Source organism: Podarcis erhardii (assembly GCF_964252035.2).
Source record: "Podarcis erhardii genome assembly, chromosome: 1".
NCBI lineage: Eukaryota > Metazoa > Chordata > Lepidosauria > Squamata > Lacertidae > Podarcis > Podarcis erhardii.
In genome coordinates this window covers 114,788,210-114,802,703 of record NC_138497.1, presented here as the reverse complement: position 1 = coordinate 114,802,703, position 14,494 = coordinate 114,788,210, and the positions used below count along the sequence as shown (strand labels likewise).

Below are 14,494 nucleotides of genomic sequence, written 5' to 3'. Positions count from 1 at the left end.
GGGTTGGTGCACACCGACCCCTCTCGCTCTCCAGGCTTCCAAGGTAGCCGCCTGAACGGCACCTTGTTTTAGAGCGGGAAAACAAGAGGGGGGAAATTCTCCCCCTCTCTGCACAGCGCCTCCTGCCGCTTCGCTGAAGGGGCGCTGGGCAGAGAGGGGGAGATTTTTTTTTCTTGTTCTCCCCCCTCTAAAACAAGGTGCGTCCTATTGTCCGGTGCGTCCTATGGTGCAAAAAATATGGTAAGCTTGGATTGGAATATGGGTTTTCGTCTTCACTTTCGTTTTTCGATTTGACACTTTTAAGTGTCTTTAATATTTTATGATCAATTACTAATACTTTATCCAATTTTAATCTGTATGATTCTGTACTTTTCTACTTCCTACACTAAAAGAGTGGTGGTACTCATGTTTGGGCGGGAGGGTTAATGTTTGCTTTATTCTATTTTTTAGTACTGAAATAGTTGAATAAAAATGCTGTCACATTGCTGAGCTCAAAATTAAGCACATTTAAATCTAGGATCCAAATATTTTGAAACAATTGCTCTTTTCCCCAATCTAAAAAGAGATTCTGCCCTTTCTGTTTATTATAAACTCAAAGCTCGTTTTTTAAAAGCATGCTGTTAAAGTGGAGAAAATGCTAACTTTTCATTTCTTGTTGTATTTGTAAATCCTTTCTAAATATTCCTGCAAAATTAATATAGTTTAAAAGTCAATTTCTAGCCTCATTTTTTTTTTTTAAAAAAGGTTATTTTTTACAGCATGGCTGACAAAAAGATGACCCACACTATTATTCTTTTTAACGTTGCTAAATGTTCATATCACAAATGCAGGTTCCTGGAAACTCAACTGATTTTCAATCATTGCAACAGCCCTAAATACTTGATTTCCTGATTAAATACACTAGAGCAGAATTCTGATCTAAGCTCAATGAAATCAATTGAGCTTCCTTCCATGTAATTGTGTTTATGAACTGGGTGTTAGCTAGCCAAACATTTATCTCTTCTATTGAACCGTATGTAGCTTTAAGAAGACAGCAGTGTTTGCAATTTATAATAAGGTTATGCATCTTTAATCTATCTCATTTCCTATAAGCAGGCTTTGCAATTTCTACGAAGAGCAGAAAGAAATGCCTATCTGTAAATCAAATGTTTACATATTGCCTCTCTCATGGGTAAATTATCAAGAGAAACCAATTTTTTAATTTAAATGTTCACGTTATATGTGCAGTACAGATTGTGAAGGCCATTAGAGCTTCTCAAGGTCTTCAGTCTTGAGAGATTGCCTTTTAACTCTGAGGCCAAGCTGGGGCTTCTCACTGGGAAAGGAAAGGCTCTTTTCAGTTCTTTATTGTGCCTCAACTTCAGGGATAGTCAGCATCGTGCCCTCCTGATGCTGTAGTCCACATGTATTCCAAAAGACGTCCCATCAACCTTGCCCTTTGGCCCTGCTGGGTGGGGTTGATGGGATTTGGAAGTCCATCAACATCTGAAGGGCACCACAGCTACCCCTGCTTCATTTGAGGAACCTCAGTGCTGAGAGTGGTTGCTAGGGCTGGATTTTGGGATGCCATTTGGACCAGAAAGATGAAGATGAAAGCATGGGTACAAAAGGGGCTGCAGAATCAGAGGGGATGGTGGCTTTATAACTGGGTGCAGGGTGGAAAAGGTGTGAGGAGGAAGCTGGTCTTGTGTGTAAGAGGGGACTGCACCTAAGGAGAATTGCCATGGAACGATGGATATTTAATTTTTGCACTTTTATATTAAGGAATACATCTGTCTGTCTGTAGATATAGCTAGATATCTAGACATAGATAAACAGGCAGACAGGCAGACATACCTGGCCATGCTTCTTTTCCTTTCTCTATCCTCCCTGCCCTCTGAAATCCACCCCTGGTTCTGGCACACATCCTACTCCTTAAAGTGAAATCTATAGATGGATGCCTGATTTATCAAACTCAGGTGAAATATAATGACACAAGTCAAGCAAATTAAGAGCTGCGAAAAAGGAAGATCAAGGTACAACTACTAAACAAGGACAGACTTAAAAAAAAAACACACCAGTCTGGCTTTTGTTGTTGTACTAAATTTAAATCACAAGTCTTCACGTGGTTTCTAATAGACTTGCAACATTCCCACCTGAGACACCCCCATCTCACCAGTTCTGCTGCCACCGGAATGACCTACTTGCCAACAATGAGTGGGCAGCAGGAGTACCAGCTTTGCCTCATGGCTGTGGGTGCCCAGGCGCATGGGTGCCATGCAGAGTGCATGGTCCTGGCAACAAAATTTGTGGGTGCCCAGACCCTTCATGCAGAATTTTGTGGGTGCTCAGGCCCCCAAGGAGTTGGCAGCTATGGTGAGCAATGCTGAGTGCAGGAATGTCCCACCAAAACTCTTCTTTCCTCTCCTCAAAATTCCTCCAATATTTTGCGCTTAAACATAAGAAGTGCCTTGCAAGACCAATGGCCTCTCTAGGCCAGCAGCATGTTTGCCGTAGTTGCCAACCAGGTGCCTCTTGGGAACCAGCAAGCAGACACAAGGGCAGTAGCCTGCTCCCATTGTCACTCCCAGCCCCCAAATGACCGGTATTCAGAAACATGCCTCATTGAATTCTGGAGGTAGTGATGCCTTTAATAGCTTTGCCCTCCATGAATTTTCTAATCCCCTTTTAATTCCTTCTAAATTACATACAACAAGCCTTTGGATTTGGATTGGAAGCAGCCTCTCTCTCTCTTTTGCCTCTCTAGAAAAGCAACTTCTCAGGCTGTAAAAGCATCCCACAAACAATTTGTGATTAACTTTGTAAGCACAGAGCTCACTGGTGGAGAGCAGATGTAGGTGTCAATCAGGTAGGAATCAGCCAACATTAAATATAGATAGGGAATAAAATTGTTTTGCATTTTAATGAGAACCTACCGAAGTCACTCTTCCCAAACCAACACAAGTATTCTTCAGATCCACCTCCAAATTTTGCAACATAGTCACCCCCCCCCAAAAAAATGCATATCTTGGGGAGATGCAAAGAAGAATGCATGCATTCCTGAAAATAATTTTGCATTCCTACAAAAATGCATTATATTAGGGAAAATGGCTGGCAAAAATAAAGTTGCATGCAAAAAATAATAATTATGCATTTCTCAGAGTGGTTTAACAGTCAGTCCCTCTTCACAGAGAATTCTGGGAATTGTAGCTCTGTGAGGTAAGTAGGGGCCTCTAAACAACTCTCAGCACCCTTAACAAATTATAGGATTCTTTGGTGGAAGCCGTGACTATTTAATGTGGTACAGTGCAGCTGGGGTCTGAGAAAAACTGAAATGAACAGATTTCCCCATCCCTAGCCTTTAAGCAGACCAGGATACAAACACAGGAAGCTGGTAAAGTGATAGAAGGTACCTTTTATCGTATGCGGTGGTCGTGTAAGATAATTAAAGCTTTCTGGGAGATGTATAATGAATTGAAAAAAAATGTTGAAAATAACTTTTGTTAAAAAACCAGAAGCTCTTCTATTAGGAATTTTAGGTACCGACATACCAAAGGAACAGAAAATACTTTTCATGTACACGACAACAGTCGCACGGATGCTACTAGCCCAGAGATGGAAAGAAGAGTCCCTACCAGAAAGGAATGGCAAACTAAGCTGGACTATGCTGAAATGGCAAAGCTGACTGGAAAGCTCAGGAACCAAGAGGACAAAAACTTTTTAAAAGAATGGGAAAAATTTATAATTTACTTAGACCACTGTAAGCAGATGAAAACCTTAGCAAGATTTTAATATCACTTGTAATGTAACAGGTACTATAGATAATATGGATGAATATAAAATATAGATTATGAAATAATATGTAGGTGAAAATGTTCACATTAGGACCCATGGAAGGGATGGGGGACAGTCAAAAGTTTTAGAAAAATCTCTTTATATGGATATGTATTTGGTATTGTTATAACCTTATATTTGTAAAATCAAATAAAAATGATTAAAAAAAAAACCATTGAAGCATATTGAACTTTCAGCAGTGGGGGCGTCTATCATTTTGCCATTTTCTAACCACCTTCCTTGCTATATCAAAGGAGGCAGTAAGTATTTCTGAAGAAATAGCCCCTTGTGAAGTGATGTTGATGGGGCACTTGTGTGCGTGTTGAGTGGGAGAACAGATGCAGGAGGGGGGTTTGGACACCAGTAAGCAATATGGGTGCAAGGAGACTAGGGTGTCACTACACCCTAGTGACACCTTGTCAAGAGACAAGTGGATGGATTGTGACATGGTGTCTCTGAGCAGAGTGCCCACCTTTAAATGACAGCTGAAACAACAGCAGCAACAAAAGCAATGCATGCTTTAAATATATTGTTGTTGGTATACATCTGTCTCGAGAGACAAGGGAATGTGTCTCCTGGCTGAAGTCAAATCACTGCATTAGCAGCACCTAAGTGACCTCCCCGGGGCACAACCCTGGGCAATGTGTATAAATAATAATAATAATAATAATAATAATAATAATAATAATAATAATAATTTATTGCTTATACCCTGACCGTCTGGCTGGGTTTCTCCAGCCACTCTGGGCAGCTCCCAACAGAATATTAAAAACACGATAAAACATCAAACATTAAAAACTTCCCTAAATGTCTTCTAAAAGTCAGATAGTTGCTTGTTTCCTTGACATCTGATGGAAGGGCATTCCACAGGGTGGGTGCCACTACCAAGAAGGTCCTCTGCTTGCTTCCCTGTAGCTTTGCTTCTCACAGTGAGGGAACCTCCAGAAGGCCCTCGGTGCTGGACCTCAGAGTCCGGGCTGAACGATGGGGATGGAGATGCTCCTTCAGGTATACCAGGCCAAGGCTGTTTAGGGCTTTAAAAGTCAGCACCAACACTTTGAATTGTGCTCGGAAACGTACTGGGAGCCAATGTAGGTCTTTCAGGACTGGTGTTATATGATTTCGGCGGCCACTCCCAGTCACCAGTCTAGCTACAGCAAATGTCCTGGGCTGCTGAGATGATAAGACGCCCCCCTCTCAGACTCACTGATGTAGTCCAAAGGAACGCAGAGCAATAAGTTTGACACCAGCTTGGCTGCAGGAGTTGCTGGAAGGTGGTGTACAAGGCACCATCCCACCATCTTAGGAATTTGTGTAGGGTTTACTCCTTAGCCTTTTCCTCTCCCAAAGATATCCTGCAAGACAGCGGAGGTTTAGGATCACAGTTCTCCTAGATAGGCTACCTTCCCAGGTTAAGGAGCCCCATCTATATATAAAGGTAAAGGGACCCCTGACCGTTAGGTCCAGTTGCGGGCGGCTCTGGGGTTGCAGCGTTCATCTCGCTTTACTGGCTGAGGGAGCCAGTGTACAGCTTCCGGGTCATGCGGGCAGCATGACTAAGCCGTTTCTGGCGAACCAGAGCAGCACATGGAAACACCATTTACCTTCCTGCTGGAGCGGTACCTATTTATCTACTTGCACTTCTTGCTTTTGAACTGCTAGGTTGGCTGGAGCAGGGACCGGGTAATGGGAGCTCACCCTGTTGCGGGGATTCAAACTGCTCACCTTCTGATCGGCAAGCCCTAGGCTCTGTGGTTTAACCCACAGCGCCACCCGCATCTATATATAAAAGTAGGGAAATAACCAAAATGACATCTCTGGTCAAAAGTTTTCTTTGTTGCTCTGTAGTTTGGGAACTGGAATTCGGAGGTGCAAGCAGTAAAATTCAGCCCAGAAGTATTGGCAGTCCAACTAGGTGAGGAAGTGTTCTGTGAACACTTCTAAGGGGGCCGGCTGACTACACCCCACCTGCTCCCAGGGCCGGCCACCTCCACACCTCCGACCTGAAAACATCCTGATCTCTGTGCCTATCAATAATTCACGAGCCATCAGCAAGACTCCGAAGGGCGCTTACCCGGCACTTTGGTGCAGCCAGCTAGTAATGTACAGCGGAGAGATCCTCTCTTTCAAATCCCAGGGCACCAGGCCAAGCCAGGCTAGTATTGCATTTTCAATTAGCTTCTGAGTGAACGCTTGGCATATGCAGAAGGGAATCGGTGCACAATTAGCTTATTGTTCCTTCCAGCTCCGTGCGGCGAAGATTTGAAGGGCCGGAGGAGGAATACAGTCGTGGCTCTAGCCAGAGGCATTGCTGTGGATGTGGAATCGGGGAGTTTCTCAGCCCAGGCAGCTCCGCTTGCTAACTTGGGGAATTAACTGCTGTTATTAAGGATCGCTTGGCGCAGCTTCAGGGAGCGTGCCAGAGGATAATCGCGGGAACAACTGTCTGCTTCTCCTCTCAGGCAGTTCAGGGATCTTTTCTCTTCTGCATCCTGATTGCTGCCATGGAGCCAAACAGCCCCAAAAAGATACAGTTTGCTGTGCCATTATTTCAGAGTCAAATAGACCCTGAAGCAGCTGAACAGGTAAGCTAGTTTCATCTTCTCTCCCTGTCTGGGTGGTGGGGGAAGGGGCTGAGAGGGCGTTGGTGCCAGATCAGAAAATGTAACTGCGACTCAGCTTCAGCTAGGGAATTCCACAAAGTGTCCCAAGCACTGACAGGACGGAGGAGGGTTTGTCCTTTTGGATGTTCCAGGTGACATTCACACCCATTTTTTCAGAGCAAACATTTTCTGTCTTCATTCCTTAAGAACAGATGCTTTCCAGTAGCAATAGTGTGCCTTTTATCAGTGTTTCTATGTCACTAGATAGACAGATGGATGGATGGACGGACAGATGGAATTACTTAAAATGGTATCTATCTCTGTTAAACAAACATAGCTGGGTGGATGTTGAAATAGAGAGATGTCAACAGATCAAGTAGATAGCTATTCAAGTAAGAAGTTGAAAGGCTTTTTAAAAAGATGTTGGGGTCACTTCAATCTTGACAAAATAAGGCTTAAAAAACAAACAAACTCCTGCTTTAAATACAACTCTTTCCGAGTGTGTGTTCATATGTGTATGCACACACACTTAAAATACTTAGATATATGCAGTGCTTTTTTTCTGGGGGGACGCAGGGGTATGCATACCCCTACATATTTTGTGAATCTAAGCTTGGCCTCATTGAGGGGCAATATTTCAATATGAGTAGGAAAATGGGAGTACCCCTAAACATTTATTTATTTTTTATAGAAAAAAGCACTGGGTATATGCACGTGTGTACATGTGCAGAGGGAACAGGCAAGGATTTACTTATATTTTGGAATACTTCATTCTAGTAAGCTGTTCTCTGAGCTGACCTTTGGCCCTCTGTAACAATGCAAAACATTAGAAAATAAAGAAATAGTGAATTAAATTCACAGTTTGATGAAGTTCATCTCTCTGGCTGCTTAGAGTGCACTGTCTCCTCATCACTGGCAAAGACATTATCAAGAGCAAGACCTTCCAAAAAATACATGAACAGGCAGAAGCTGTTCATGATCATGACTAATGTATAACATTGAGCGTATTATACTGTGCTGAAGGTGAAAATCTGAAGTCATTATCTGAGTGACATATCCCATTGAATCAACGTGCGTCATGGCTGCTACAGATAAAGGACTGTGCCCTTCATGTAATTCCATTACAAATGTTAAATATCTCATTCCCGTGATTGCTTGATTTATCTCACTGTTTCCGGACAAGGATATTGCTAGAACCTAGGCAATATACTACTGCGCCATCTCCCTGTGCTGTCCGGTGTACACATCCCATGTAGCAGAAGTGGGGAACTTTTTCCTACTGACCCATGGGAAAAGATATTTGGGGGCTGTAAGCAACGTTGGGTGGAGCCAAAAGCCGAAAATGGGTGATGGCAGGATTTTATATAGTGCATTCTCTCTTTGCCACCCAAACACTCTGTGTGTGCTTACTAGTCATCCATCTTTGCAGGCTGCAGGCAAGAAAGTAGGCCAAGGGCCTGAGTTTCCTCTGAAGCAGGATTTCTCAAACTCGGGTCTCCACCTGTTTTTGAACTACAACTCCCATCATCCCCACTGGTCCTGCTAGCTAAGGATGATGGGAGATGTAGTCCCAAAACAGCTGGAGCCCCAGGTTTGGGAAACCCTGTTGTAAAGCATCCCCAAATGGTCTCTGATAGCAGAAGAGATGATGAAATAAAGCACTATCTTCATTACCTACCAATAGCCTTTCTCCAGTGGCAAAGGAATGCTGAAGCTAAGAGGCCATGCGGATGCTAGTGGAACAGCATGCTGGTTCCCTGTTCCAGTGTCATTGCAGGCTGGAATCCCAAGTTGCAAGGGATTCATCCTTGACCAGTAGAATTCTGACATCACCCCCCCCCCGGCCACCTTTTAAAAAACTCTGGACCTCCCATGCCATGATCACAAACTGCTTTTGAAACATCCCTCCGTATCAAAAGCAGTTTGTCACACAGGATGAGGGACGAAGAAAAGTCTGATACACCTTCTTGTTCCCACTCCCTGTTGTGCTCATGGAACAGGCTTTTAAAATCCTCACATCGCATTTCTGTGTAACAAATGCCTATAATTGTATTCTGTTTCCAGAGATAAGCTCCAAGTACACATCTTGTCCCATTATATAAGAGCTTTATGTCATTCAATATAAAATAAAATATTTCAACATTTTCTATTGTACCAATATCAATGTTTGGGTTTGTGGAACAGCCATTATTGCATATCCTCCAACATTTCTCTGATGAAAATAGAGACATCCTATTCCATCATGATCATCATCAAACCTTGCCCATCTGACTGGGTTGCCCCAGCCACTCTGGGCGGCTTCCAACATATATAAAAACACAATAAAATATTAAACATTAAATAAACTTCCCTATACAGGGCTGCCTTCGGACATCTTCTAAAGGTTGTGTCATTACTTATCTCCTTGACTCGGACGTTGCATAACTCCATACCCTCCAACATTTCTCCGATGAAAATAGGGACGTCCTAAGGAAAGGTGGAACATTCTGGGATCAAATCAGAAACTGGGACCGCTTCTGTAAATCCGGGACTGTCCCTGGAAAATAGGGACACTTGGAAGGTCTGTTATCATTAGGCTGAGATTTAATGGACAGGCCTGACTCAAGCTTTGTTGTTCCATAGGTGAGGCAGAAGCACAAACTGAAAGTGCACCTTAGGATTTCCTGAGGATTCTGGGCTGCACACTTGGGATGAGGAACTGGCTGTGCTGGAAGCAGCACAAGACTCCAGATTTTCATACTGCTTCCAGAGATCCTTGACCTATATCCTCTTTGATTAAAGCAGCCTGGTCATCGGACCATGCCCATTGCAGTCTTTACAGATTTCAAATCCAGCCTAATGAAGCAAATGGAAAAAGACATAAAGAGGGGGAAACTTAGCAATTTGCTGGTAACTGCATCAATGCAAATTCAAAATGGGCGTATTAGCTTTCAGAAATGCAAAGAATGACCAGACATGGGAAGTGTTCTATTTTTGATCATCTGCAACCCAATAGTTTGAATGATTTTTGGCTTCCCTATGTTGGGTACAAATAGTTTGGCAGTTTGTGCTAGTATTCTAGATTGAGGGATGTGGCCATCATTTAATAAATCTGCTTGCACCTATATTTTCCGCAGATCAGGAAAAGAAGGCCCACGCCAGCATCATTAGTAATTATGACTGATTCGCCTCCTGGTAAGTGAATCCTGCAGCTTTTAAGTCCTGGGGTATCAGCACAATATGACTATATTGAATAATTCTATTGGGCGAGGGGGTGGGCGTTAGAAACTGAAAAACAATTACAGCACTATGGCAAACTACGGGCTCAAGATGAGCTCACCAAGGGGGGCATGAAAAGCAGCACCTCTCTTGTGCTTCTCCACCCCACTGCTTGTGGACACCAGAGGGAAATCGACTCTGAGGTCCTACACAGGGCTGGTTCCAGGGAGGTGCAAAGTTGGGCATTTTCCAGAACCTGCAGAGGACCCACATAACAATGCCACCATGTCCACTTTGCACAGAGTACCTAAGAAGATCTTGGTTTCCATGTGCAGATTCTACAAGGTTGGAAGGATGCACTGAAGGTGCCATGCCTGAGGGCTCTCCAAATCCCGATCCCATGGGCATTTTTGCAGAGGAGTCACACAATGCAATGTGTTTGCTCCAAGTGGGGACAGGGTTGTCCATGGATCCTAACCTGGCACCTGAACATCAGGGGAGCAGTCTTGCCAGGCTCTCTCCATCGTATGAAGAGGACTCAAAAGCGTCAACAGCTGCAGAAGACTAACACATGGCAACATGGAACTGCAGAGCTGGAAAGGACCCAAAGGAATCCAACTCCCTGGAATGCATGTCTCCTAACAAGTGCTGAGAGAGACATGTATGAATTCAACCTGTTCCGCTGTTACTTAGATTAGCTAGCTAACCTGTTACTTCGATTAGCACTTCATCTTTTGACACAGTTTAGGTACCCTATAAAAATTTTTGCCTGGCTTGGGATCTCATACCTTCAAGGCTGCCTTGCTCCATGTGACCACTCAGTGCCTGAAGCTTACAGCAGGGAAGGACAGGGAATGGCTAGCAACTGAGGCTCAAAACCATGGAAGCCTTAGATCAGGGTAGCAAACCATGGAGCCATGCAGATGATTTGGATTGTAACTCCCATCAGCCTCAGGCAGCATTGTCAATGGTCAGGAAGTTGTGTGATGAGCCTTGTAGTCCAAAACATCTGGAAGTGGGTGCTACATTGGCTACCAATGGGATATAGGAGCTGGCTCTTTTTGCCAAACTTCCAGAGAGGAAGTCAAACTATCCACTTACATCGTGTCTTTGGCCGAACTCTCCTCCACCACCACTCCTGCTTTTACTGCTCTTGTTTGTTTTTGTTTTTTTACATTATTTCATGTAAGGATTACAACTGGTGAATGTATCTGAAGCATTTCAAATGCTATTCAGATGCTGCACTTTAAGAAGGATGATGGTACAAGTGAGACCTGCAAGGAGCTGTTGTCGTGTAGATGGTTCCCCTTCTGGGTTCTAGCCAGTCAGCCAGCCTGCCTGCCAGCCATGCCCTTTTCCAAGGTACTCCATTCCAATCTCACTCACCCCTAAAGTTGAAAAATAACAGTAATGACGGAATACTGCAGCTCATTTCAAAAATGCCCACCTACAGATGAAGCCCTGAAAACATTGCTGGAGCATATGATGAAGTATCACATATCTAAAGATGAACAAATGAGACTTTACAAAACAAACAGGCTCATGCTTCAGGGCATTCTAGCTTTCTATTTGGGAGTTTGATGTCTGCATCTGCTGATAGCTCTGCCTGAAGCTATAATGTAGAGCGGCCTTTAATGTGTTACTGCATGGCACTTTCCATCTGTGGCACGCAGCAGCTTGTGGACAATCCAAATTTAGTTCCACACACTGTTAATGGGCGCTCAAAGTAATGCCATCGACAGGTTTCCCAATCAATGTCCACCGCTGACCATTTAAAAGCCATTTGAGAAGTACCCACCCCCTCTCTGTTACTGATGCTCCTTTTCCATTTTCTGTAAAAGCATTTCATATCCATTAAGCAATATTAGACTACAGAGGGGTTCCTCCCCCACCCCGCCCAGTTGTTCTTGCATAGGCAGTAAGCAATGTTTCATATTAGGTGAACAACAAAATAACAGGGCATTTTAATTGTCTCCACTTCGAAACAAATGGTCTTCATTTGCCAGAAGAAATCTTATTTATACAAGTGAGGCTGCTTCTCTGCTTTAACAGGGCAGTGATATGAAGAGAGAGAGAGAAAGGATGCACAGCTGCATTGGTGTGCACACAACTCAGTATGCAACCACATTGCCCTGAGTGGTGGCTGATTCCCCCAAGATGCCCTGCTTAATGCATACACATCAGCCGGATAGGACATAAATTCTCAGATGCATAAACTCTGCTCACATGAGTGGTGTACTCGCATGACATCAGACCAAGTAATGTGAGGTTGCATCTTGCTCTTCGCCAAAGTGGAAGACTGCAATTTTTGAAATTGCCTACTTTATGTATGGAAGAGAAGAGGAGTTTGTGAGTTTGTGGCTCCAACATTACAGCAGAGGTTTGTTCTGATCAACTCAGGTTCAGAACAATGACCGGCATGACTCATTTGGACCATAAGTTCTGATGGAAAGTGCCTCTCTGGTTTTTGGCAATTCTTTCTCTCAAGTATTTATGCTCCCCCAAGCAAATATTTTCAGAAGCATTTCGCCTTCCATCTATGTGCCCCATCCCTTCTGAGAATTTTTGAAGTGTGCACATGTGTAGGGGATTCCCCAGTGAGCTCTGAAAAACTGCTGGGGAGCCATATAACTTTAGGGCCATCTAAAGAAAAGTTTTCCTGTAGGAGGAGTGGATGGGGCTCTGCTTCACTGTTTGTCTGGAAGGAGGATAGAAGCAGAGGCGCAAGCAGAATATCACATTTGACCCTCTCTTCCCTTCCAGAAGAAGCTCTGCCACCCAACAGACTACACATGCTCTGTTAAATGTTTGAATTTGGGGAGTTGTGTCCAGAGGCACTTCATTCATCCCAAGAGTAATAGGAATCTATTATTCTTGACATCAGCAGCAGCAGCAGCAAGCAAGCCTCTTCCAAGGCTGCATGGAAAGCAGAGCAGTTGCCCCCAGCTAAATAATCTTTTATCTAATGGCAGTTTCTCAGAAGTGATCAGAGCAGCCTGCCTGATTTCCTCCACCTTTGCTTCCAAGGAGTCGCCGAACATCAGAGCGCACTAAATGATTTAGAGACCGGCAGTGGATTTGGCTTCGAGAAATGTGCTCAGTGTGCTGGCGAAACATTGATTGGAAGGTTTCCCTCTGCACTTTAAAAAATGACTAAATGACAAGGCATGATGGGCCGACTTATTTGCCAAGGAATAGGCAATCAGCTGTGACGCTTTCTAAGTGGAAATATTTATAGGAGGGAATGAGTGTAAAGAAAGAGTTAAATATTCAGGGGGAAAGCATCTGCAGTGATGCTGCCCATATTGGAACTTTTGCAATTGGTGGCTTCCCTTCCCTGAAAAAGTGGGGAAAGGAGGGTTCCTCCAGAAGACCTACTTATTGAGCATTCGTCCTCATTTGTTTGTGCAAACCTTAGTGGTGGTCACACTATGTGTCATCTTTATTGAGCATTCAGTTTGATTAGTTTGAGGGGAACTTATATGGCCATGACCATTCTTCCAGCATTCATTCTGATTTGCTTGCTGGTGTTTGCATGCCTTTTCTCCCAGATTTGAGAACAAGGTCACACAAAGTTACTAGCCTCCCATGAATTTTATTAGCCTGCTGCTGAGGCCTGGCAGAAGAGTTGCATTTCTAGGATCATAGGAAGCTGCCTTGTACTGTGTCAGACCATTATTACATCCAGCTCAATATTGTGCCTATTGACTAGCAGCTGTCCAGGGTTTCAGACAAGGGATACATTCGCAGTACTACCTAGGGATGTTGAGAATTGAACCAGGGACCTCCTGCATGCAAAGCAGAAGCGCTACCATTAAGCTATGGCCCATTCCTTTCTATGGTGGAAGGGGGCTTTCTTCCTTTAGCAGTCCACTTCATTTCTATGATGGGCGCAGAGGAAAGATGGGGGGAACTAGGTTCTCACTGGAAGACAACAGTGGAGCAACATTTGATCTCCCCTTTCCCCTGCAACCCCTAGCACCTTCCATGTTGTCCTGGAGGGCCCACCAACCTTCTGGAGAACATTGCTGATGGGCAGCGGGGCTGCAGGGACAAGGGGAAAATGCCACCTCCCCTTCGGCTTCTGGAGCATTCCAACAGAACTTTGCTCATGGGACACTTTGGCCATTGGAGCTTTAGTTAGCCTCTAACAGTGCTATCTGAATCATGTCTACTCAAAAATCAGTCCTGTTGAATTCAATGGGACTTTACTCCTAGGTACACATGGGGGTTAGGAATGCAGCCTATACCACAATGTTAAGAGTGAGGTTGCCACAATGAAAAAATAAGTGCCCAAGCCTCCCTGTGTAAGAGAGACAAATCATTTAAAAAGGGATCGTTTCCATCTAGCAATGCTTATTCCGTTTCCAGGGACAAGGAAAGATCAGGGCTCCTTGATCCCACAGGAAACTATTTGTTCGTCCCCTCCCTGCTCCAAGGAATGGAATTTCAAAAATAGCACCTAAGACAATTCCAAGAAATCCCAAAGATCAGCTGTCTGAAATATAACAGGTGGTTTCTGGATATCCCCTTGGTTCTTCCCCAAAATATTATTTCCATTGTTAGGAAAGTTTTTCTGTGCTGAAGCAAATTTTTATCGAGAACAGATGTGGAAGAAGCATTGCAACACAGGCAGAGTTTATGACTAATCTGTTTGTGTTGACACTTTTTTCTAAGGCTCACTATACAGCAATCTTAGAAACAAGCACAAGAAAGATGTTCTTTCTGGAATGTTAAGAACACTCACATTTACACTTAAACACACACACAAGTGCATTTTATTTTACAATAGTAGATTTGCAGATGGAAAACACACACACACACACACACACACACACACATAATTTTAATTGAAGATTTTCTTGGGTCACAAAAGTATG

General features: G+C 43.7%; 1 protein-coding gene across 2 annotated transcripts in view; it reads left to right on the top strand.

The window, feature by feature from the left end:
- Positions 1-5,879: 5,879 nt before the first annotated feature.
- The window catches only part of PPP1R1C (protein phosphatase 1 regulatory inhibitor subunit 1C), a 47,771-nt gene continuing 39,156 nt past the window's right edge, over positions 5,880-14,494 (top strand). Inside the window, exons 1-2 of one of the 2 annotated variants that reach the window (XM_081850184.1) lie at positions 5,880-6,398; positions 9,533-9,590. In XM_081850184.1, coding sequence (XP_081706310.1) covers positions 6,318-6,398; positions 9,533-9,590 — 139 coding nt within the window. In that variant the 5' untranslated portion in view covers positions 5,880-6,317. The remainder of the gene's footprint in view (positions 6,399-9,532; positions 9,591-14,494) is intronic. The other variant, XM_081850183.1, reaches the window with a different exon arrangement.